The sequence below is a fragment of the Stegodyphus dumicola genome, chromosome 1, assembly GCF_044657685.1.
Source record: "Stegodyphus dumicola isolate Sdum_Otavi_A_Nest chromosome 1, ASM4465768v1".
NCBI classification, from domain to species: Eukaryota; Metazoa; Arthropoda; class Arachnida; order Araneae; family Eresidae; genus Stegodyphus; species Stegodyphus dumicola.
The window spans coordinates 143,325,231-143,348,631 of record NC_140768.1 but is presented as its reverse complement, the minus strand read 5'-3'; the positions used below and the strand labels follow the sequence as shown (position 1 = coordinate 143,348,631).

Below are 23,401 nucleotides of genomic sequence, written 5' to 3'. Positions count from 1 at the left end.
AAAAATACTTTAAATAGGAAAATATTCATGTTAGGGCATTCTTAAATTTAAAAAATCAGATTTACAAAATTCACGAAATCTGACTTTTTATACGTTCTTCTGAGTTGCTGTAGTTACTTAATGCAAGATTATTCTCGTTCTAAAATATAAAACATTCGAATCCGCGAACGGGCTGGTTGCATAGGCATTTTCGTAGTTTTCCCCATGTGTAACGTGTACACGAGCCAATTTCCTTCAAAACGTCCTCCACGAAAGCATCCTTTCCCTTAGGCAGATAGTCCTCGAGGCTTTGCTTCAGTCACATAAACCAAACTAAACGTTTGACCCTCGCATGAGGAAAACTGACCTATCTATTTAATTTTAAAAATTCGGACCATGTTCCTAAATTTTCATGGGTCGCACCCATAATAAAGAGTGAATCAAATAAATTTGTAAATAACTAAAAATGAAATTTTCGTTTAGGAAAATATTTCTAATGTTAATAGATTTAGTGGCCAGCATCCCGATATAAATTATCATGAAAAGTTTTAATCTCTATATATGTTTCTTCAATACTTAAATCTTATTTACAGAACGTTCAAGTTCTTCTATTTTAGAAAACAGCAACAGCTTTCATATCGGCTCATAACTAAGTAACATTATTTGCATAAAATGAAATGAAAGCATTTCTAGACTACTAAACTTTTTATGATTATCAGATGATGATTGTTAAGTAACAAAACTGCATGAGAATATTAATAGCGTTTTTTAACATTTGAAAATTTATGAGTTATTTGCATCAAAATGCTTTCTGTATGTCACATGTAACAAAAAAAATAAATAAATAAATAAATAAATAAACAACGAAATACATTAGTAAATCGCAAAGCAATATCATTGAATGGAAAAAAAAATCAACATCGAAGTACCTAAATTTATTTTTTACTGACCCCTCAAAGGAAGCGATGTGTGATTTTCTAGCTCTCTCAAAATTTATAAAACCCCAAATTTTAAAAGTGTAATATCTCAGTTCATTTTTGTGGTAGAATAGTCAAAATTTATGTTTCATTTTTTAGAAAGGGTTCAAACATTTGCTAAATATAACTGAAGAAGTTAGATTTATATGTAGGAAATTATGTAGCCTATATAGGAAGTTAGATTTCGTAATATTTTAAACTGATTTTTTAATATCAAATTTCCCAAACATGATTATATGTTTCATTTAAAACATTTTTGTATTTAGAAGTATGTGTCTACCACCAATGGGTGCAAAAATAAAGGCCGCATAATGACTTTATGGACACAGTGTACATTGCCTATTAAAAACATTATTATTATTTACTGTAATGATAACAATTACAAATACTTATAATAATAATAAATACCACAATTACCAATAGGTCTTTTCCCAAATATCAAACAATAATAACAATTCTAATTACTCCTGGGATTAAAATTTTCGGGAATATTTCATTTCAATTATACATATGCAAGAAATCGCTTGCAATCTTTTTTTCAGAAGTTGTTACGACTTTCATCGGCATCTGGCAATAAATCTTAAACGAATTAAAAAAAAGTACAAAATGTTTTTAATTAAAAACAAATGGAAATCTATCCATTTGCCAAAAACAATGTTTATTTGATGCCTAAGTAGTTAATTATACAAAAATTCGTACTAAAAAATAAATTGTCTCCTCTAAACCCAAGAAAAATTAATATTTCTTAGTTGTGCGTTACAACAAAAACCAATATACGATTTGCATTCTAAAAATAATGGAGAAATTTTTATAGCAAATCGGTCCTCTAATAGCTTTTATTATTGCAGATAGCATCACTAATATGAAGTTCAACAGTTTCCTGTATCATTTTTAATAATTTTCTCCCATTCACACAACTCTAAATTGTATAGTTCAACTGTGGCAAATGCAGCCTTGGCTGGCATTTTGCCTAACACATTTTGCCTAACCTTTGTTTAAACATTTTTAATTAAGCTTAAACGTAAAGGGTTATCGATTAGAATCATTCAAAAGAGGTTTTAACTACGTGCCAGGGGTGAAATGGGTCACACGAGTATTTACTCTTCGTCTAAAAGAAGAAATTTATCTGATGAAAGTCCTCATGTCATCGAGTGATCTTGTCGTCTTTCGCACTCAGAAATAAACACATCGATTTGCAACCCTAGAAATCAAAGATACTGAAAACGTTCTTTCATACTATACCAGATTTACGGAAATAGTTACGTTACATTATGTAAGTTTTACGTTATTTTATTGTTTACGACATTTTACGTTAAGAAAAAAGGGCAGAAACACATGCCGAATTTTCAAAATTTAGATTTTTGTAATTGATTTTTAATTAAGTTTAAACGTAAAGGGTTATCGTTATAATCACATAGCAGAAGATATCATTTCTCTTCACTGAGCACCAAAATCTACGCTGAAACGATAAACTGTCACCTGAAATTTTCTAAATGTTTAAACATTTCTAACTATTTTTATTTTATTTTACTATTATTACCATTATAATTTTCATAGAAATTAACTACTAAATTTCATAGGTACCTTTTTCACAATATTTGCCTTCAAACGGATAAACACATGAGCACTTAAGTTTATCAGCATCAATAGAACACATTCCACCATTTTCACCGAGGTTCGAATCCCGCGAACGGGCTGGCTGCATGGGTGTTTTCATGGTTTTCTCCATGTGTAACGTGTATACGAGCCAGTTTGTATGCAGTCTAAGGGAAAAGTCCTCCACGAAGGCATCCCCCCTTAGGCAGATAGCCGTAGTGTGCTTTGCCATATTTAAATACACACACAATACACACCCACCATTTTCACACGGAATTTGAATCACAAGGACCTTTTACGGACGTACTGAAAGATGAATAAAACCGTATGATATTTCAATACCGTACTCAAATTATTCATTCTAATACTTTTATTCCTTTATTTATATACTAAAAGCATTACTCACTTATTTCACACTGGGTTCCTGTAAAAAGGTCATTGCACATACAACTGAAAGCGCCATTAGTTACATAACATGAACCACCATTCCTGCAAGGATTTGAATTACAAGGATCTGCAAAAAAGAGATTTATTTTTAACAATATGCATGATATGACCGAACTTTATACTACACAAATACATCTGAACTTCTGTGAGGACACTCCCTCATACTGGTCAAAAGTCTTGGTTCGCGTGTTTGTTCATCAAGCAGAGAATTCGACTGAGATAACAATTATTTCATTTCTGTTTTTACAGTTTATTCTAACTCAATGATACTTCCAAACGGCTCTACTCCCATGCTCACAGGATTGATCCTGCTTATAATTGTTACAACGCAAAATCAATACCACATGGCATAAAAGCTGAGTAGAATCGACACAGCACAGAATTGCCAAAAGTTTGCGGTAACACTGTTTACCGGGATATGACGGAAATAAAAATCGTGAAAAAATTGCAATAAAAAAAACTGAGTTAGTGTTTCAATAATGAATATAAGGCTTAATGAATACTTTTTACCTTCTTAGTATCAGCACAAGCATAGGAAGACACACCGTATGATAGACACTTCACAGAATTGTACCTGCATACAAGCGACATTGACATTTTATTGATTGTTGACATTAGATGAGAAACCAGTCATTAAAAAAGCGCACAATCAAGAGGATAAGAAATTGAAGAAATTAGTATTTTTACTTTCTGGTACGAAGTAAAGGAAATACTGTAATCGCGAGAAAAATATATTATGTATCATATTTCAATGTAAATATCCATTTTTACCATTCCCGAATCAACTGCAATGATTTTTTTGAGTGGCGTCTTTGTACGTACGGACGTACTGGTACTGTCGTGTCTATTCCTTCGGCTGTTTGGAAGCTAGATCGGAGATCACTGACCAGCTCCTCGGGGGTCTGACTCCCTTGAATTCTCGTGACAGGAACTAACAGAGGGGACAGGGCATCTATTGACGTATGTTGCCGATGGAGGCAAGATGGAAAACGTACTTTTTTACTGCTTTACCCAGTGTTTCGTATAAAGCCTGAAGGGGACAGCGGGGTTGCGTCTGCTTGAATGAGAGTCACTGGACCATAGATATACAACCTCGAGGGGCTTCTGCTAGTCAGATCCAGGACGAGGGTGTATGTTCGTCTAGATTTCTGTACATACGAACATTATCCCCCCCCGGTGGTTGACTCAGAATAGTTCCTGGAAAGTACTGGCTAGGATCTGTACTTAGGCACTCTTCAACCAATTGGATATATAATATGTCTTCACAGTGACTAGAACCAACTTTTATTCGGTGGTAGGATCAGGCTCTGTAGGGGCCTACTGGTACTCTTTTGTCCACTCCTTCGGTTGTGGTGAAGCTATATGGTGGATATTAATGGCCAGTTCTTTGGGGTTTGGTTCCATTCGGTAATGGGTACCGGGGGTCAGGAGGACAGAGACTGACATAAGCGAACAGAGCACCTAGAAGACGATGCACGATGCTAATGGAGTGGTGCCCGGAGGCATAAGGTGTTCCATGCTGTTTATAGTTTTCTTCTTCGTATTTGCTAGTGTAACACTACCAGTGGCGTAGCTAGGATTCCAGCGCTCGGGGACAATTAAGAATTTGCGCCCCTTTCTGTATGCCAAGGATGAAAAACATTTCATTAAAAAATTTCGTAGCGTCAATTTGGCGCCCTCTGGATGCTGGGCCCGGGGACAGATATCTCTCCTTGCCCCACCCTAGCTACGCCACTGAACACTGCTTTGTTCCATACTTTGCATAAATCCGGGTGGGGACCGCGGGGTTTCCAACCACTTGGATGTGTCCTCAGAGTTTGGACATAGTCTCTGTATGGCGATTACCAGATCAGAGGTCCATGGCATAACTGTAAGTACGGACAGAATAAAGGACTCTTGTTCCAAAATTAATTGTAAAAGGGATTTGAAATGAATTCAAAAAGGATTTTTTTTTGTGTGTGATTTGTCTACGTGTGTATGCATGTATGTATGTATCTCGTATAAAACAAAAAGATTAGCCTTAGAACGTTGAAATTTTGTACATAAGGAATGCTATAACATCTTGTTTTATACCTCTCCCTTTTCTATTGCTATAGGCAATATCAAACGTGTGTGTGTAGAGATATGAATAATAAAGTAAGAAATTTAGAACCAATTCCACAAAGACACAAAAGAAATTAAACTCAATACCAGCAAATTTCAAAATTCCTTATAAATTGAACTGTTATAATTTCATCAGCTAGTTTTGGATAACAGAAACGCAGCGGCTTTCAAAGAGGAGGGGGGGGGTTCAATTTATTCTGATGTACCTCCATTGATAACGATATATCAGATTTGATTGCATTTCTCTTCCTTTGTATTTGTATATTTTTTTGGTTTTTGTACTTTTGAGGTTTTTGTATTTCACATTTCTTTAATTCTTCTGATTGGTTTATTTTACATATTTATAGAGAATTTTGAAATTTATTTCACTTCTTTTGGGTCTTTGTGGAACTGGTTGTTCCACTTGATCAGGAGCAAAGAATTCTGCAAGTGTGACACTAGCGGCTACATCGTAAAACGGCAGCCTATGAGAGAGACGATTCTATTATTTTCATCGGGGAGTAGGGAAGTTAGAATGGTTTTCTGAGGAATGCAACGGCAGTGGACTATATGTTTGCTTACATTTGGAAGTTCAAAAATTGCTAAGGTGGATTGCCTTAGTTTCTACGGTTACTTACAGGAATATATTAGGCAGTTTTTTCGGTTTGCTGATAGAGGGCAAATACACAATTTACCTTTATAATCCGCGTTTATCTATTTAAACTTCAGAAGATTTAAGATGAAGCGAATATATTTAACACAACAGAACACAATCTTAAGACTTGTAAATCTTTTAAAAGACAAGAGCAAATTTTTAAACATTACTGTAAAAAATATCTTCTCTTTTAATTATAATAAATAATGAGATAATGCATGGATGAATTGTTAATTATATGATAACTATGCATTGATAAAAAGTTTTTAATAATGAACTATAAATAATATTTTTAATTATCGATGTATTGTTTTTTAAAAGATTTACAAGTCTTAAGCTTGCGTTCTGTTGTGTTAAATATATTCACTTCATCTTAAATCTTCTGAAGTTTAAATAGATAAACGCGGATTTATAAAGGTAAATTATCTATTTGCCATTTATCAGAAAACCAAAAAGCCCCCTAATATTTCCCTGAAAGTAACTGCAGAAACTAAGGCAATCCACCTTTGCAATTTTCTGAACTTCCTAATGTAAGCAAACATCGCGCACTGCCGTTGGCGGTCCTCAGAAAACCATTCTAACTTCCCTACTCCCCGATGAAAATAATAGAATCGCCTCTCTCATAGGCTGCTGTTTTGGGATGTAGACGCTAGTCAAGAGTGACAAGCAAGGGTCGTATTTATACTCTACAGCAGTAAAGCGAACGAGAAGGTAGCGCCATCTATTGGCAGATACAGTTACGAAAAATGAAAAATTAGGGTAATTTTAAAAGCGTTAACGATGATTCCTCTCGCACGGTAGGAATGAATTTGTAACTGGGCAGAGCATTGTCTAGTGACGTATTTAACGGAGACTATCTTTGGCAGTCATTGGTGAAGCATCGAAGTGACTTCGCTCATGTGGCGCGATACTGGATGACTTTTGAACTAGCATACTTGCTACCACTGCGCATTTCTACCTGTGATTCTTCTTTGATTGTGTTGCATAACTTTCATGTCATGTTTATCTTTGTTAATTGAACATGTGTAGTAAGCTAGAATATTTTCTAATCTACCTATCTTTTATTTATGTTACTAAAATACTGATAGATTTTATTTATTTATGTTTTGCAGAAAAGTATGATTTAAGATTACATAATTTCGAGAAAGAGGTATCCTTCTATCCCATTTGATTTTTGTTTAAACTATGTCAAGAAAAACAAAGTATGTTATTTACTCATTCTACAATAAAACACTGATGAAATCTTGCCACCGTACCATGTAAATCTAACTTGTAACTTTAAGGAAATGATTCAACTTCATAATAAAGGTTAAATTTTTAATTTATTTAATTTGTTATATTTACTAGAATACACTGGACTAAATTAACTTATCCTGGATTTAATTGATTAAAAAATGTAATGTTATTATTTGTTCTTATTTATATATGTATTTGTATTAGGTTGCACTTTAGTATTTACAATATATAAGTATATTGTAAATACTAAAGTGCAACTAACTAACTTTACTAAGTACGTAGTAGTAAGTAAGTTTACTAAGTACTAAAGTGCAAGTATTTACAATATATAAGTATATTGTAAATACTAAAGTGCAACCTAATATACAAGTATATACAATTTAGTATATCACTGTATTGTCACATCATTTTCACATGCTGCTTTACATCCTTTATTAAAAATTGTACAGTGTTTTTATTTATCATGAATTTGATAAATTTATTAATTGATACCTATACAGAATTATATATATATATGTGTGTGTATATAATTGTGCATGAAGACTCCAACATACTTGATTAACTAGATCATGCAAACATATTTCGCCTTACAAATCCATTGAGAATTCAAACGGTATTAATCGAAATTTAAATTTGTAGAGAAATTTGAGTTCGATTAATACCGTTTGAAGTCTCAATGGATTTGTCAGGCGAAACATTTTTGCATGATCTAGTTAATCAACTTGGTTGGAATCAAGCACTTTTCCCTTGACCAGTTCTGTTTGAAGCTTTGAACACAGAAGATTAAAAAAAAATTTTTTTGTGCACGTTTCTCAATTTTTCTGTAGTTTGAAAAGGTTTTTTTTAAAATAATTTCAAATTTACTTTATAACTGTTCTTACGAAGTGTTTCTGCAATTTTGATAGGAAACTGCAAGTGTTTTTAACGACTTTTACTAGCTTTCAAACTTCCTTTCTTCTTTAAATTTATATATATACGTATTTGCCGGCGTATAAGATGCACCAATTTTTTTATACGCATTTTTGGAGGATAAAATTTTATTACTGATAATTATAGTGAATTTACAGTGTTTTAAATATAAGGTAATACAAATATAAAGTAATACCTTCTAGAAATACCCAATCTATGAGTTGCTTTTTTTTAGATTCTCTTCCTGATTCTGCTAAGTTCTTATCATTTTCTCAGTTGAAGTGATCCGAAATTCCTTTCTGCAGCTTTGTTTCCATGTTCCATGCCATTGCATACCCAATAACACGTAGCTTGCATGCTATGTTATAGCAATGCCAACGTTGTTTTTGAGCCTCAACTTGCCAATAAATTTAAGAAAACTGAATACTGTTTCCCGATTATCCGCGCCTGCCCCGCGCAAAGTCTCTCTCTCTCTTTTTTTTAACAGGCGTAAAGCAAAGAAAATAAAAATGTTCACAAAACTGAGCGAAACGTTCAATTTGCTAACATCGTGCTTATTTATGGCAAAAATATACCAGGCCTTCTCGGAACCTTCCCCTCTGATGAGTAAGTGATTTCTTACTCACTCTTGCAGTGCCCGCTCCACCGCCCTCTCTCGGCTTACTAACACGTCAACTTCCTCCCATTCGCCATTGTTAGTTTAAGCCTGATAGTGTTTGCGAACCGGTCGGAAATAATTTCTTATCTTTTATTGTGTTCACTGCTTGTGCTTTTTGGTTTTGTGTTTTTCGTTACCGATTTAAAATGTCAGGAAAACGAAAGAAGGTTGTGTTGAAAATTGCGCAAAAACTAGAATTAATTTCCAAAGTAGCAAACGGCGCTACAAGGCAGCAGATAGAAATGGAATATCGGAAACAGCAATGCGTGACATTCTAAAGCAAAAAGACAAACTGGTGAACTTTACATCAATGTCGGACAGTGCTTCCGCAATGAAAACGCGAAAAACTATGAAGGCTCCTACCTTTGATGAGCTAGACACGGCATTGACAGAGTGGTTAGCTCAAGTTCGGAAAGAGAGTACTCCTGTAAATGGTCCTATCATTGCGGCGAAGGCAAAAACCTTTTTTGAGTTGTTAGGCCTGAAAGGAAATTTTGATGCGTTTTCTGGCTGGTTGACTCGTTTTAAGCAGCGACATGGAATTCGAGAAATTGAACGTAGTGGGGAGAAACTTAGTGGTGACCAACAAGCAGCCGACGATTTCCACCATGAATTTGAAATCTTTTGAACAAATTTACAATGCCGACGAATCGGGACTTTTGTGGAAATGTCGTCCCACTCGCACTTTAGCATTTGAAAGTGAAAGTAAAGTGGCGGGTCATAAAAGCAGCAAGGAAAGGATCACTATCATGTCTTGCAGCAACGCTACCGGTGGACATAGACGTGTTGTCATTAGAAAGTAAAAAAAAAAAAAAAAAAAAAAAAAAAAACCGAGATCTTTCAAAAATTTGCCCGTTGATTACTTTAACCAAAAAAAAAAAAAAAAGGATGGATGAACCGAAACATTTTTCAAGAATGGTTCGGAAAAATCTTTGTTCTTTAAGTGAGTAAACATCTTGAATCGAAAAACCTTCTTGTAAAAGCTGTGCTATTGATCGAAAACGCATCTTCTCACCCAGCAACAAGCGTGCTAAAGTTTTTTGATGGACACATTTTTGCAAAGTTTCTCCCTTCAGACGTTACTGCGCTAATCCAACCAATGGACCAAGGAGTCATTGCAACAATGAAGAGAACATACCCAACCAAGCTGCTAATGACCAAAATTGAAGAAGGTTACGATCTGAAAGAGTTTTGGAAACACTACACAATCTTGGCAGCATCTACGACATTGCATCTGCATGTGACTCAGTGAAACCGTCAACCCTCATAAAATCATAGAGAAAACCCATGCCTAATGTTGAAGCCAACAACAACCTAACCGCTTTGAGTTGTGAAGAAGAGAATGAAGATGTAGACACGCCCACGGCAACTCTTGCCGATATGGTGAAAACAGTTCCGGGTGGTAAGAACGTCGATGCTGAAAACATTAACGAGTGGTTGGAGTGTGACGTCAACGAACCTGGCTTCGAAAGCTTGACAGGTGACGAAATTGTTAACAAAGCAAGGGGAGAGACCGAGAATGAAGGACAGCGAAGTGAAGGCGAAGAAAAGCCCACTGTGCAAATGCGGAAGACTCACGAAGGGACTTTGCAACAAGTCGACGGACTGCTGAGCTATCTGAAAGAACATGATGACGTGGAGTTGGCCGAGAAACTTATGCTACGAAAAATGCAATCTCGGATCAAGAGAAAATGCTTCCAAAGCAAGAAGCAGACACAAATGACTGATTTCATCAAAAAGTGTAGTTTTACAGTTATGCTTTTGTAATTACATAATACAATACAGTATTAAAACAGTACATACGTATTAATTTTTCTCTTTATCCTTGACGCCTCTCGTAAGTATACAAAGCACTTTTCTGTTTTCATTAACAAAATGCATTTTAGGTTAGTTTTGAGTGATATACTAAAATATTAAGCGTTAGTTAAACATTTTCTGCTGTTTATTTAACGTTTTATTGTACACAAGACAATTTTTCAAAGTTGGAATGACTGTTTTTTCTTTTGCTATACCCGTTTTTAGCTTCTTTCGGATTATCCGCGAGCTTTTCTCGGATTATCCGCGAATTTTGTTATTCGCGGCGGCCGCGCCACACAATTCCGCGGATAATCGAGAGTGTACTGTAGTAGAAATTTCCCACACTTCCGTCGTTCAAAAATTGTAAAGTTTAAACGAACCCAGCTGAAATTGTAGAAGACAGCGCATACGCATTCACTGAACTCTACGTTACTGTAACATTTCCACACTCCGCAAGGAAACAATAAAAAAAATCGCATAACTCCGAATAGAGGAATGAATGTAATCAAAACCTTAGTATCGATATATAAGACGCACCCCTTTCTTCAGACCTATTTTCAAAGAAAAAAAGTGCGTCTTATACGCCGGCAAATACGGTACCTAATATAAGCATGCCTTGTGATTTTGGCCTTGTGAGCATGCCTTGTGATATTCGCAGCTCGTGTTTTCCCGCATAGTCCACGGTTTATCCATTGCTTGTTCCACGTTAGTATCCATTGTTCATTGGGTTTACTTACAGGAAGACGCTCAGACGTTCTTAATGTTTCAGGAATTTTGCAAAAATTTTGAATCCCGTCTAAGCTAAGAATTGTAAATTTACCGACATTTTCAATTACCCGTCATTTGCCAGTAAGTAGACTTATTTCTTTCTTTTAAAAATGGTTTTGAAAATAAAAATGATGTAAAAATAGACGCTTTAACTTAGAGTGAACTGTACTATAAAAATGTATTAAACTAAATTATATTCTGAATATAAACTATAAAGGGATGTAATATATAAATATAAAGTAATTCAAAATAAATTGTGATACCTCAACACATTATTTATATATCTGAAGAAGTCTTTGACTGCGAAAACATTTGCAAAAATTCTACATTTATCCGTACAACTTAATAGTTTCCATTTTATACTCTCTTTAAAAATAGGCCCTTCAGCCTTTAGCAATATAATTTATCCAAACTGTAGCTTCCTAATTGTTAATTGAATTTTTGTACAAAATAAATCATCCGTTGAAAATGCTCATTAAGTAGTAAATATTCCAGTTCTCTTTTAAAACCTTAACTAATTAATTTACTTACTTATTTAGTTATAGAGCCGTAAGTGCCGATGAAATTATGATAAGTAAAAGTTTGAAATGGATGTGTTACATATAGTAATTCAGTAATTTTTATTTTGTTTTTATATACATATTCAAACATCGTGACCGTTTTCGTAATTACCAGTGAACTAGACTTATTAAAAATTTGTAAATATCGTCGTTTTGAATTGGAAGATCAGGTTCAAAGTATATTGTTGAATATTAGAATTGTATAATTCGGCTTCCTTTTGTACGATGTTTCAAAACATCCTGAACTTTGTTACTTTAAGATACATTTAGATTTATTAATTCGTCAAGGAATTTCAGAGCAACGTCAATAATATATAAGTTAACATTTTCGGAAGTAAGTGGTACAGCGTCGTGTTTCCTTGACTGTAAAGCAAACATCAGATCCTCATTGAATCAAAGACATAAATGCGAGACAATTATGATTAAATTTCAGTGACGGCTAATTTTTGGGTTACTTTTTAGCCTATTTTTCTTTGTGCATCGCGATACTCGCACAGACCAGACCGTTTATGTAAATTAAACGGTAAAAGTCACAGTTTAAAAGTAGAAGGTTGATTTTAACCGGAAGCGCAGGAGCTATCGTCGTGATTCTGACGCCTTGTCTGTGAGAGCTGATTGTTATATAACTGTGAAAGTGTTACAAAGAAGTTTGGCTCTACCTGGTAAAGTCGTTGAGAACATTCGTTATCGGTTCCGACCTCTGCTTTTTAAAGGCTTAAAGTTTTCAGCAACCACAACGAAATCTTAAAAAAATAACAGGGAAGTATCCTGTTATCGTAAAATATGTACAAGAAGCACTCGTTTTAATTTGTTACCATTTAAAGTATTGTAATACCTGCTAGGGATGACATATGTTCCGCTTCTGTTTTTGCATTTGAGTAATACTTGGTGTTATTAGTTACGTAGTACCAGGCATATATAACTCGGCAAACTTTAACTTTGTGGACTTAAGTTCAGTACTAACTAGTAAAGGGGTTATCCCATCTAGCGATCGTTCTTGCTAGGCGGAACTTTTCTGAGAAACGAGATTCTGGTAGCATCGGTTTAAGCGGGATGATTCCTAGACAAAACAGCTCCGCTGGAAGCGAAGTCCCGCCTAGCTTCCGAAACGATGTCCCGGCTACTCGAGATATTTTGAAACTTCACGGAAATTGTTCCGTCTGCAGCTCTGTCCCGGGTAGAGATTAACCAATCAGACGAAAGTTCTGCTTCTGGAGGATCACGCGATCCGAAGCTGAGCGATAATCGATTACTGTTCGGCGTTCAAGTCTGTTTACTAATTGAAAATGGTAACCTAGCTACGTAGGTTTTGTGGAAATGTGCGGGTTCTGAGAAATGTCCTTTTCGACGTCCAGTCCGGCGTAGCGCAAGCATATGCGATAGATTATGTTTAATTATGTTGAGTTTAATTATGTCTCAGCCCAGAAATAATACTTGGTACTATTCGGTTTTGAGGGCCGTAAAAAATCGCCAAACTATTGTTGATGCCAGAGCTGCCAAAAATAATTGCGGCAACCGAAATGCAAGAAAGGAAGTATAATAGTAAATAACTATCTAAGATTGATGTTTTAATTTAGATGAAAGGTTAATTTCATATAATACTTTTTTATTATTATAATTTATATAAAAAAGGTTAAACATGACTGAATGGAAGCATAAGTTTTGTAAAGATTATGTTAATTTTATTAATAGTTAAATTTTAAGTTCCTTTCCTGTCAAATTGTTAATTTCAACTTACAACTTTCGTCCAGAACGTAGTTTTAGAATCTTGCTTAATTATTTAATGAGGAAGAGCGGTATTTAAACCACGAAGTTACTTACTGAGTCAGAGAGAATCAGAGTTTCTGATTTACGCGCGTCTGATTTTTTGGCCACTCTCTCTCTCAAAGCTGTTATTACTCTCGGCCGTACTCAGGCCCTTGCTAAGCTTCGTAGTCAAATAGAGTTAAGGGGCCAACTCGATTTGAACCTTGATAGCTTCGGCTATACTTCTTTAGTTAATCTTAGTTTTAGTTTAATTCTTAGTCTTTTAAGTTCAAGTCCAAGTGCGGGCTTTGCTTATACACTCCCAGGCGGAGTTTTGTTAAATCTTATTGGAATAATAAAGGGTTAGTTACCCTTCTATCTTGTTGTTTCTTGTCACCGAACTCAAGCGATTATTCGCTTATCAGTTCTTAGATTCTTCACATTAACATTAACATTAACTTAGAATTCCGAACATTAACTTAGAATTCCGAAGTGAGGAACTCTACAGTTTAAATAACTATTTCATATCATTATTATAATTTATATAAAAATTGCTAAAGATAACTGAATGGATGCCTGCATCGTTATTTCGCTACCGAGTTATCGCTAAAGCATAATTTAATCTCGTTGGTTGTTCAAACATAATTTTCTATAATGAATGATGCTTTTTCTTTGAAACGTTTCTCAGTAAAGTGCAGAATCGCCCACTTATTTGTTTGCCGCTTTTTACAGGGGTAAAAACAATTGGATTTTTGTCAATTTTCTTTTACTTTTTAAGTGAAAATAGGTCGATGTGTACATAGATAATGTCAAGGGTGTGCAAAGTTCCATTTTTGTGCAATTCTGGGATTTTTTTTAAGTGACAATAGGTCGATGTGTACATGGATACCGAGTATGTGCAATTCTTAAAAACGCGTGAAGCAGTGGGTAATTCTGCACTTTACACAAAATTCTATTGCAGACCTTTCGTCATGGGCAATTCCCAAATTGTTAAATCCATAGGATATCAAAAAAAAAAAAAAAGGATTTAAAATCAAAAAAGGATTTAAAAATTAAACTAGTATTTCAATGGCGTCTTAAGAAATATAGAACTATATAAACTTACGCAATCTGAAATCAGCTCGTACGCTAGATTTGGCGCGCTGTTAAATGGGCGCTTTTGCGCATACATTTTGGCTGCAGTTTTTTTACGGTTCTCAAAACGGAATAGTACCTAATACCCTTTCCTTCTTGTAAAATTTATATTAAATCTTAAATTTATTTGATTTTTTTTCTATTGCACCGGTGACAAAAGGCATACTTATATTATTGTGACATACTTATATTATTAAAAGAACTTATAGGTGTCATCTTTGTATATACTATATAGAAAGTTAGCTACAAAAATTTTAATCTGTTTTTCACCGATTCACTTGTAAAATGGTTTACTGGTATTACAATCCCTAGCCTAAATATATACGTGATACGAAATATAAACTGGGATCGTAATCTTCTTAGGCCGTTATCTGGATCTATGCCACTTGCAGTTCGGAAGTTTCAAACCATAACACTATCAGCTGCCTCTTCAGAACTTTTGACCAATTGCATGTATGGAGAAGGGAAGGGAAGTGAATTGCCAAATGAACCGCCTATAAGATGATAATATTTAGTGCGAGAGGGTTTTATATTATAATTCTTATATGAGGAGATAATATTCCGCGGTGTCTTTTGGTGTCAATGTTAAGTTCAGAGCTCTTTCCGATAAGATAATGAATATAGGGGTGAAAACAGAATTCATTGGGGAAGTTGAGAATCGCATTGTCATGCAGCAGGAACCAGTCATTCTACTTAACAATTTTTAAAATCTAATTTTAAGAGCAGTGTCTTTCGTTATGTTAAGTTCATTAACTATCATTCAAAGAGCTAGGTGACTATTTTTCAGCATAAATCTATCAATTGTTTTCGATGTTTTAGTTCATCCAAAACTACTAATTACTCCTTGATTCTTCTCGAACCTCCTCTCGAACCAAGCAATCTTCCGTACCAAAGGAAAACTTTGGGTCATGTTAATGCTGGATATTTCTACAATTTATAAAACATTTCAAATATATCTGTTGCTGTTTTTTTGCTTTCTGGCAAACTTTTATTTGCTATCCTTTGCTTAGCTAATATTTGCTATAACAAAGCAAACGGTTAATTATAATAATTTTAGGTAACAGCATGTTAAGATTTAAAAGTAATAAGTGTTGTCAACTGTCATTTAGCAAATTTCCTGAAATTTATTGGAGCTTACTCCTGTAACTTTGCAGACGCATAATGTAGACAAATATTCGGGAAAGACTTTTTCTAGTACTGTTTCTAAATATTTTCTTCCAATCACAAAGTTTTTTTTAAAATAGTGCACAAAATTTTATGAGAACTTTTATACTGTTAGTTTTATAAAATGAAATGTTAAGTTTTTATAGCGTCGCTGGCAGAATAAAAATACCATCTAGTAAAACTCGCACTGCGCTCTAATAAAGCTTAAAATATTTCGTACCTTTAAGTGCAAAATGCTTCGTAATATTCGGAAACAAATGTACTGCCGTAAGCTGTTTCCTTATGTCTTTACTGGTCATCAGCGACCAAGCTGCAAAATCTCTGAACACTGGTAGTTAGACCTGCTTTCGAATCTCGGCGAACGGTCAAGTTTCAGTTCAGTTCTTTAAACTTTTCAGGTCTCTAAAATAAAATTTAATTCAAGGCAACCTTTTTCTGTGGGTGTCACATAAAAATTATATTTTATATTTGCCTAACCCATAGTGTTGAAACAGCTTTGGAAAGATTTGCTGCCTTAGAGATCTAATTTTGCAGCTGACGGATATGTAGAAGAGCAATACTTAAGCATAAGCGTAACAGCATCCGTAACATAACATTTGTAGTTTCATTTTCAGAACATACTTTGTATAGGAAGAAAGCATTTTCTCATTCTCTTTTAGTTCCTTTCTCGAGACTCTTCTAACCCCCCCCCCTCAAAAAAAAATTAATTGCTTCAAAAATGTCTAATGGTCTGGTCGGTCTTATAGTAACCTGAACGACATGGTAACTAACAACCTAAACAGTTTAATGGTTAGCGGAAAAAGATTGTTAATCCAAACTCAAGGATGTAGCATCCAATCCCGTTTTACGTTCATTTTACCCCTCCTTGCAGGTGTAATAACGATCTCAGTTTGTCTCGCTGATGATTTGATTAAACGAACCGGTATTCTGTGATTCAGAATGAATGCTTAAAGAGAAAGTATCCGGCCGCATATAAGCATTCTGCACTGCGCCACGCACATAGAGAAAAATCCCTCCTTGTGACTGGATATGGCTTTCGATGACATCATTTCCTCTACGCTTTAGAACGCCTTGACTTTGCTTGGGCTCGAGGTTACACCTCCATACCGTTTGTTTACATTTTGATAGCACTACCGAAAAGATTATTACGTGCGTTGTATTTTTGTTGCTATAAGATTACAACACTATTAGTGTGGTGAATTTAATATAAAAAATGTAGTGATTTGTTTTTCCTAGAGAGAAAAAGTATTATTTCTTCTGGTGCTAATTCCGTAAATACGTATTAATATTTAAGTGCAGACATTTTTAATAAATCCATTCTTAATTTAAAACTCTTCATATTAAAGGGTGTTGTGATGATTAATTAATTATTTCATGTTCATTATATATCCATTCTCTGCTGAGGCAATCTGCGAAAGCATGAGACAAGTCCATTTTCGGAAATAGTAAAAATCGACGTTGGGAGCTAACAGAATAAATAATAAACATAATAAAATAACATAATAAATTCACAATATTTATAATCAGTCTGAAAACGTAAAATTTGTTTTTGAAGAGTTAGACTAATATAGATTTGGGACAAAGAAATAGAGATACGTATTCTAAATTGCTTATATTACTGAATAATATTAGATTGCTTCTGATATAAAGAGCATCTTTATATTTTATAATGGTATTATTCCATGAAACAGGAAGCCATATGCAGAAAGCTGCAGCTAAATGTTATCGGCTTCAAAGAAAACAAACGATAGTTTTCAGGCTTCCGTGTCACTCCTGCGCGTTAGTCCAATGAGGTAAGAAAGGTTACTTCCTACCTCCATGCGTTAGTGAATGAAAACAAAACCGTAGCAACCCCGCCTAAACGTCATTACGCCAAGAGAAAATGATGCGATGTGAAAGTATGTCCAATCACAAGTACGGATTTCGCCCTATGCACGTTGCGCGGTACAGAATGCTCATATGCTATCCGGCTATGTGTTTAAAAAGTTGCTCAGACATTAAACTAATTGTTTGTTACGCTTATGGTAAAAATATTTGCGAAAACCATCAGTTAAGCGCATGGCAAATATAAATTGCATCAATACATACACTATTAAAAACAAAACAAAAGTGTAAGTTAGGAAATCTGTATAGAACTATATATGAATGGAAAGGTAAAATTATGGACATTTTTACAATGAAAATTCATTTTTGGCATCTAGACTTTTTCAATAAGAAGTCTTATTAGTATATTTATATACTTAACAGCATAAATTAAATTCCATTTAATATATCATATGCTCCACTGACAATTGTATGCACATTTTCAGCTTATAATAATTAATAAAAAATGCGTATACTGTCATATAAATGGCACACAAGCGTTTTATTCTTTTCTTCCTTCTTCCCCCAACCCATTTTTTTTTCAATTGATTGTTTACCTTTTTATGGGAGAGGTCCTTTCTCCCTTCTAGTAATTCTGCATAGAAATAGTTTCTCTTCCAAATTAAAAATAAACTTTCTGAGATTTAAATAACCTATTACGTACCCAATTCACATAACTCTCCAGAAAAACCAGGTGGACACTGGCAGTGAGTGGCTCCATTCTTAAAGATGCATGTTCCGTCATTCTTGCAAGGTGACGTGGTGCAAGGATCTGAAAGGAAGTAAATGAAATGGTTTTTGAGGCGCGAATTGCCATAACTGTGTCTGAGAATATGAGAGAATTTTCTGTCTTTTGGATAATGATATATTTTATCACGAATAAAAGTAAATCTGGAAATTTGATGTATCTGAGTGATAAACGTCTTTAGGGAAGATTTTTCAAAGGTTTTGGACATTACGTTCCATTACTCTATATCCATAACGTATTACGTATCCATAACATTCATGCAAATTGCAAACGTTCGGGACTGTTACATTATGTTCCAATACTCTGTAACGTATTTATAATATTCATTCAAATGGCAAGATATACTAATGCAGGAAAGATATGTGATTGAACTGCGATGCAGTCTGGCAATAAATATTTGTATACTGCGCTGCCCTTCGACATGTTAAAATCTTCAGTTTATAATTATACTATAACTTAAAGTCCTTATTTCATTTTAATAACCTATCCAATTCATTATAGTACTTAATTTAGAGTATATTTATCTGATAATTCCTGTCACTAGCTAAATGGATAAGACTGTTCAAAATTAGTAGCTGGACCAGGGTTTGAATCTAAGTGAGATATTTTGTGGATTTTCCCATGCGCAGTATAAACTTGAGTCTATTTATTTCCTTAGATAATTTTCCATAAAGGCAATTCTCTCCGCAGACAGGTAACATTCACGACTTAATGGATTAACCTAATCTAATAAATATTAACTTCTATAGCATTTTCAGTATTACTGGTATTAATAAAAAATGCTTTCCTAACTACGTCGGCCCACCAGCGGCCGAGCGGTAAAGTCGCTGAACACTGGTAGTTCGGTCCGAGGTTCGAATCCCGCGAACGGGCTGGCTGCATGGGTGTTTTTGTGGTTTTCCCCATGTGTAACGTGTATACGAGCCAGTTTCCCTTAGAAAGTCCTCCACGAAAGGCATCCCTCCCCTTTGGCAGATAGCCCTAGTGTGCTTTGCCGTAATTAAATACACCACCACACCACCTAACTACGTCGTATATGATATTAAGTACATTACACAGACATCCCTCCCCATCCACAAAAAACATCACCAGTCATTCATTTTAAGGTTATAAAATCGCAGGTTTTTCGATTTTTTTCGGCTGACGTAATCTTTCTTCTACTTCCTGTATTATAATTCTGTCGTGATCATAAAATAAGAAAATATTTAACTTCAGGTGATCCTTTTCCTATTATTTTGCAACTGTTGTTACAAGTATTAAATTATTTTGAAACCATGTTCATTTAACCTATGCGAAAAACACACTTCAAGTATATTGAAACCTCGGTTTACAAATGTATGCCATTCGTAATTCTAAGTATTCACAAAACTATTTTTCCCATAATAATTTATGCAAAGTGAATTAATTTCTTTCTGGACCACAGATAATTGCTTATTGAACATTTCTAAAATATTATTTACACGGTTATGCTAAGTAGTTTTAATATTCCAAATATCCATAGTAATCGTAAGAAAGTGTTTAACGATGTTTTCGTCCCGTTTGTCTTTTAACTACAAGTAGTACACGGTAAGATAAAAGTTTCAAATAGAAGCTATTTATTAACACATGAACCTGGGTGCAAATCAAACTGATACTTTAACAGAAACTACACCTAAATAAATACTCGTTCAAATTAAATCGAATGAAAAACACAAAGTAAAAAGCTTAGCCTAAATTTGGGCTCATTCTTAACGCATCATTCACGAAAAAGTCGTGAATAACTGATTTCAAAGACAAACAATTTAGACGCCAGCCTATGCTGCTAAATGCCCTCAAAACAATTAGCAACTAGATACTTATTTATACGTTCTGATGAAATTAGATGAAAGCAGCAGTTATAAAAGGCCAAAGTATTACGGTAATGTTAATTAAATTAGCGCTGATTAAAATGTTAATCAAAATAAAAACCTTACAGTTATGTGTAGAAGTTCACAAATGGAAATTCTTAAATCTAAGAGCGTGTGTGTGATTATGGCAAAGCCTCGAGGGCTATCTGTCTAAGGGGAGGGATGCCTTCTTGGAGGACTTTCTAAGGGAAACCTGCTCGTATACACGTTACACATGGGGAAAACCACGAAAACGCCCATGCGGCCAGCCCGTTCTTGGGATTCGAACCTCGGCCCGAACTACCAGTGTTCGGCGACTTTACCGCTCGGCCGCTGGTAAATATAATACGAAGAGGTAAAATAGATGGAACTTAATTTTTCACCCTGCTTATGTGAAGAATAGCAGATGACAGAAAGAAATACAGCGAGAAAGAGAAATGAAAAATATTATTATTTGAATAGGGAATCCTCTTCGAAAAAAAACTTTATAAAACTTTAACGAATTTTCAATTAACAAACTCAACGATTTCAAAGCGAGCAATACCAACACTGTACAGAAAAAAAAAAAAAATTTATCTCCAGCGCGTGAAACTGTATATCGGAAATTCTAAAGTTATGCTCATTTTAAAATCATTTTGCGATATTGCTGTTGAATTGAATTTTGTGGTTTAAGTGCGAAGAATATGATATTTAATAAATAAAGGAGACACAGAAAACGTAAAATTTGAAAGCTTTCAAATTAAATTTTTTTTTATTTACTGTCTGTTATGATTCATCAACTCTGCCTGAGACTCACTGGCCAAACTTTTGTGCAATGGGATTAATTTTTTCTATCTTTACATTCTAATTGAAATTGCTTTTGCTGTCGCTTGCTACTGCTTTGTTAGGATGACCTCATTCTCCAAAATTTCGTACCTCATCCTATTTTGAATAAATTCCACAAATGAAAGAACTAGGGTTATCTACTCTCCTTTCCCCTTTCTCTGAAAACATTTCCTTTATAACAGCCTTTTATTATTGCTTCTGAATTATTCCAGTTCTTCTGTGCTGAACTCATTTTTGTGATCCTCTAGTAACTTCTCCATGTCTTCATTGTTAACTTCCAAGCTCACAGTTTTCCACAGAGAAACGATATCATAGATAATAAAGAAAATCCTCAGAATCGCAATCCTCAAAGCCTCGGCCATCAGCTTTTAATCTTGCCATAACTTCCTCTACGCCGAATTAATGATCCAAAACGACAACGTTTTGCCCAGACGTAAAACATATGAATACGTGAATTCATGTGTTGGCCTACGGGCTGGCAGTATCCAAGTTTTTGTCGGTTTCCCTACGTATAATCTCAATACCAGTCTTTCGCTTAAAACGTCCTTCACGAAGGCATAGTTTCTTTTAGACAGATAGCCTCCCGCCCTCGTTCTTTTCCATAATTAAAATAATCCATAGCCGTACAACTGGTACAGTTAGCGCCGCTGACTGCCGTGCCGAAGGGCCCGGGCTCGAATCTCGGAGAAGGCATGGATGTTTGTAAACTTGCTCTGTATTTTATGAAGTCGTAAAGAACAGTCACACAGTTTCACTCATCCAAGCTCTGGGAAAGGAAAATGTTGTAATTATCAACTTCCAATTTCACTGACAAAGATTTGTAACGTGGAAATTACTTTTTCTTCGCTTAGGTCTCACCTAAAAGGTTAGTTTACAATAGTCGAATGAGAAAACGAAATTTAACAAAACATCTAAAACGCAAGTTTTGCAAAGGAATGAAGCAACTACATAAACTTGCCAAAACACGGAATCAGCACAGATAGAAATTTCCCGCATATTAACAGCATAACAATTAGAAAAAAACGGCAGACATCATCTTAGTAGCAGAAAAAAGTGTAGGAAGAGTGGGAAGATTAATTGAAGTTGTTTCGTAATTATTCTATTAGTCGGTTAAAAATTGTAGTTTGCAAATTTTCGTTACTATTTTCTTTCCTTTCACTTTTGCTGCTATGATAGTGCATGCAATTAGGGTTGTATAAAATCATTTCATAAAAACTGCTTTTGAAATAACACACTTGAGAGGAACTTATTATGAGAATTACTAATATTTTTAGAGAATAATGAGAAATAGCGAAATTAAAAAGAAACTATTACAAATTAAAGTTAGAATTTTATGTTATTCCTTATCTTACATACACGTATATCTGTTATTAAGTAATGAAGAATCTATACCCACGTACACTGCGAAAAAAAAAAGGACAGTTCTACATCTCCCGTTCTATTGGGCCGATTGATGAAATTCAAATTGGGTTTTCTATGTCTCGAGAGTTTGACTTAGGATATTTATTCGATTTATCCATAGCTACGTTCTAACATAGGTATTTTGACACAAAATAGGACTTTTTTGGAAATAACATACCAAATGTTTTCCATATTTCGATTCTACAAGTCAAATTATGCTTAGATATTAAAATTTGTAGATTTTTGTAAGAAATTTATGGAAAAATTTAAAAATTTATCTTGGCCAATTTTCTTCAGGTTGCGCCAAGAATAATTCACTTAATGAACTTCTTAATTTATAGCAAGCTATTTCTCTTTCCTGTTTCTTGATAGTCCACGAACAGAAAAAAATCTGACGTGTGCACCACATGATTTCCTTGTACGGAATATAAAATTATACTCATTTTTTCTTGCTTTTAATTTAAACTTATTGGATTGAATTAAATCTTCTTCATCGATAGCGCATAAACCACAATAGAATAAATGCACTTAAAATTTCATTTACATTTAAAATTCAATACATTTGTTTACCATAGCGACACTGGTGCTAGGTTCACTTAACAGCGTTACATTTCCTTCATATTATAACTCAGAATGCACAAAGCTTATATCATTTGAAGAATTATGTAATCGTTGCCACATGTTCTATTCAAATACTATAATAAATCTAGAACGATGTATAAAAGAAATTAAGCAAAGAACAACAACAACCAGAAAGAAACAGTTTTTTACAAACGATTCAGTATTTCTCATTAAATTAATTCAGGTCTCACTTCGCGACAAGGCAAAAATACATTAAAACTCAAGATACCTGTATTGAAAATTATGAAGTTAATCTTAAACACTTATTTCCTCGAATAAATTCCAGAATGGATTAAGCATGATTTAATTCGCAATAATAAAAGAAGGCGTTATTGGAAAGCTTAACTTTCTCTAGATTGGCAACACATCT

The 23,401-nt window shown here is 34.4% G+C and overlaps 1 protein-coding gene across 4 annotated transcripts in view; it reads right to left on the bottom strand.

Moving 5' to 3' along the window:
- The window catches only part of LOC118203715 (uncharacterized), a 234,507-nt gene that overhangs the window by 168,581 nt on the left and 42,525 nt on the right, over nucleotides 1-23,401 (bottom strand). For 3 of the 4 annotated variants that reach the window (XM_085821500.1, XM_085821502.1, XM_085821505.1), the window contains exons 4-5: nucleotides 18,236-18,343; nucleotides 2,959-3,066 (exon numbers count right to left, since the gene is read on the bottom strand). In XM_085821500.1, the coding sequence (XP_085677626.1) occupies nucleotides 2,959-3,066; nucleotides 18,236-18,343 (216 nt within the window). The remainder of the gene's footprint in view (nucleotides 1-2,958; nucleotides 3,067-18,235; nucleotides 18,344-23,401) is intronic. The other variant, XM_085821511.1, reaches the window with a different exon arrangement.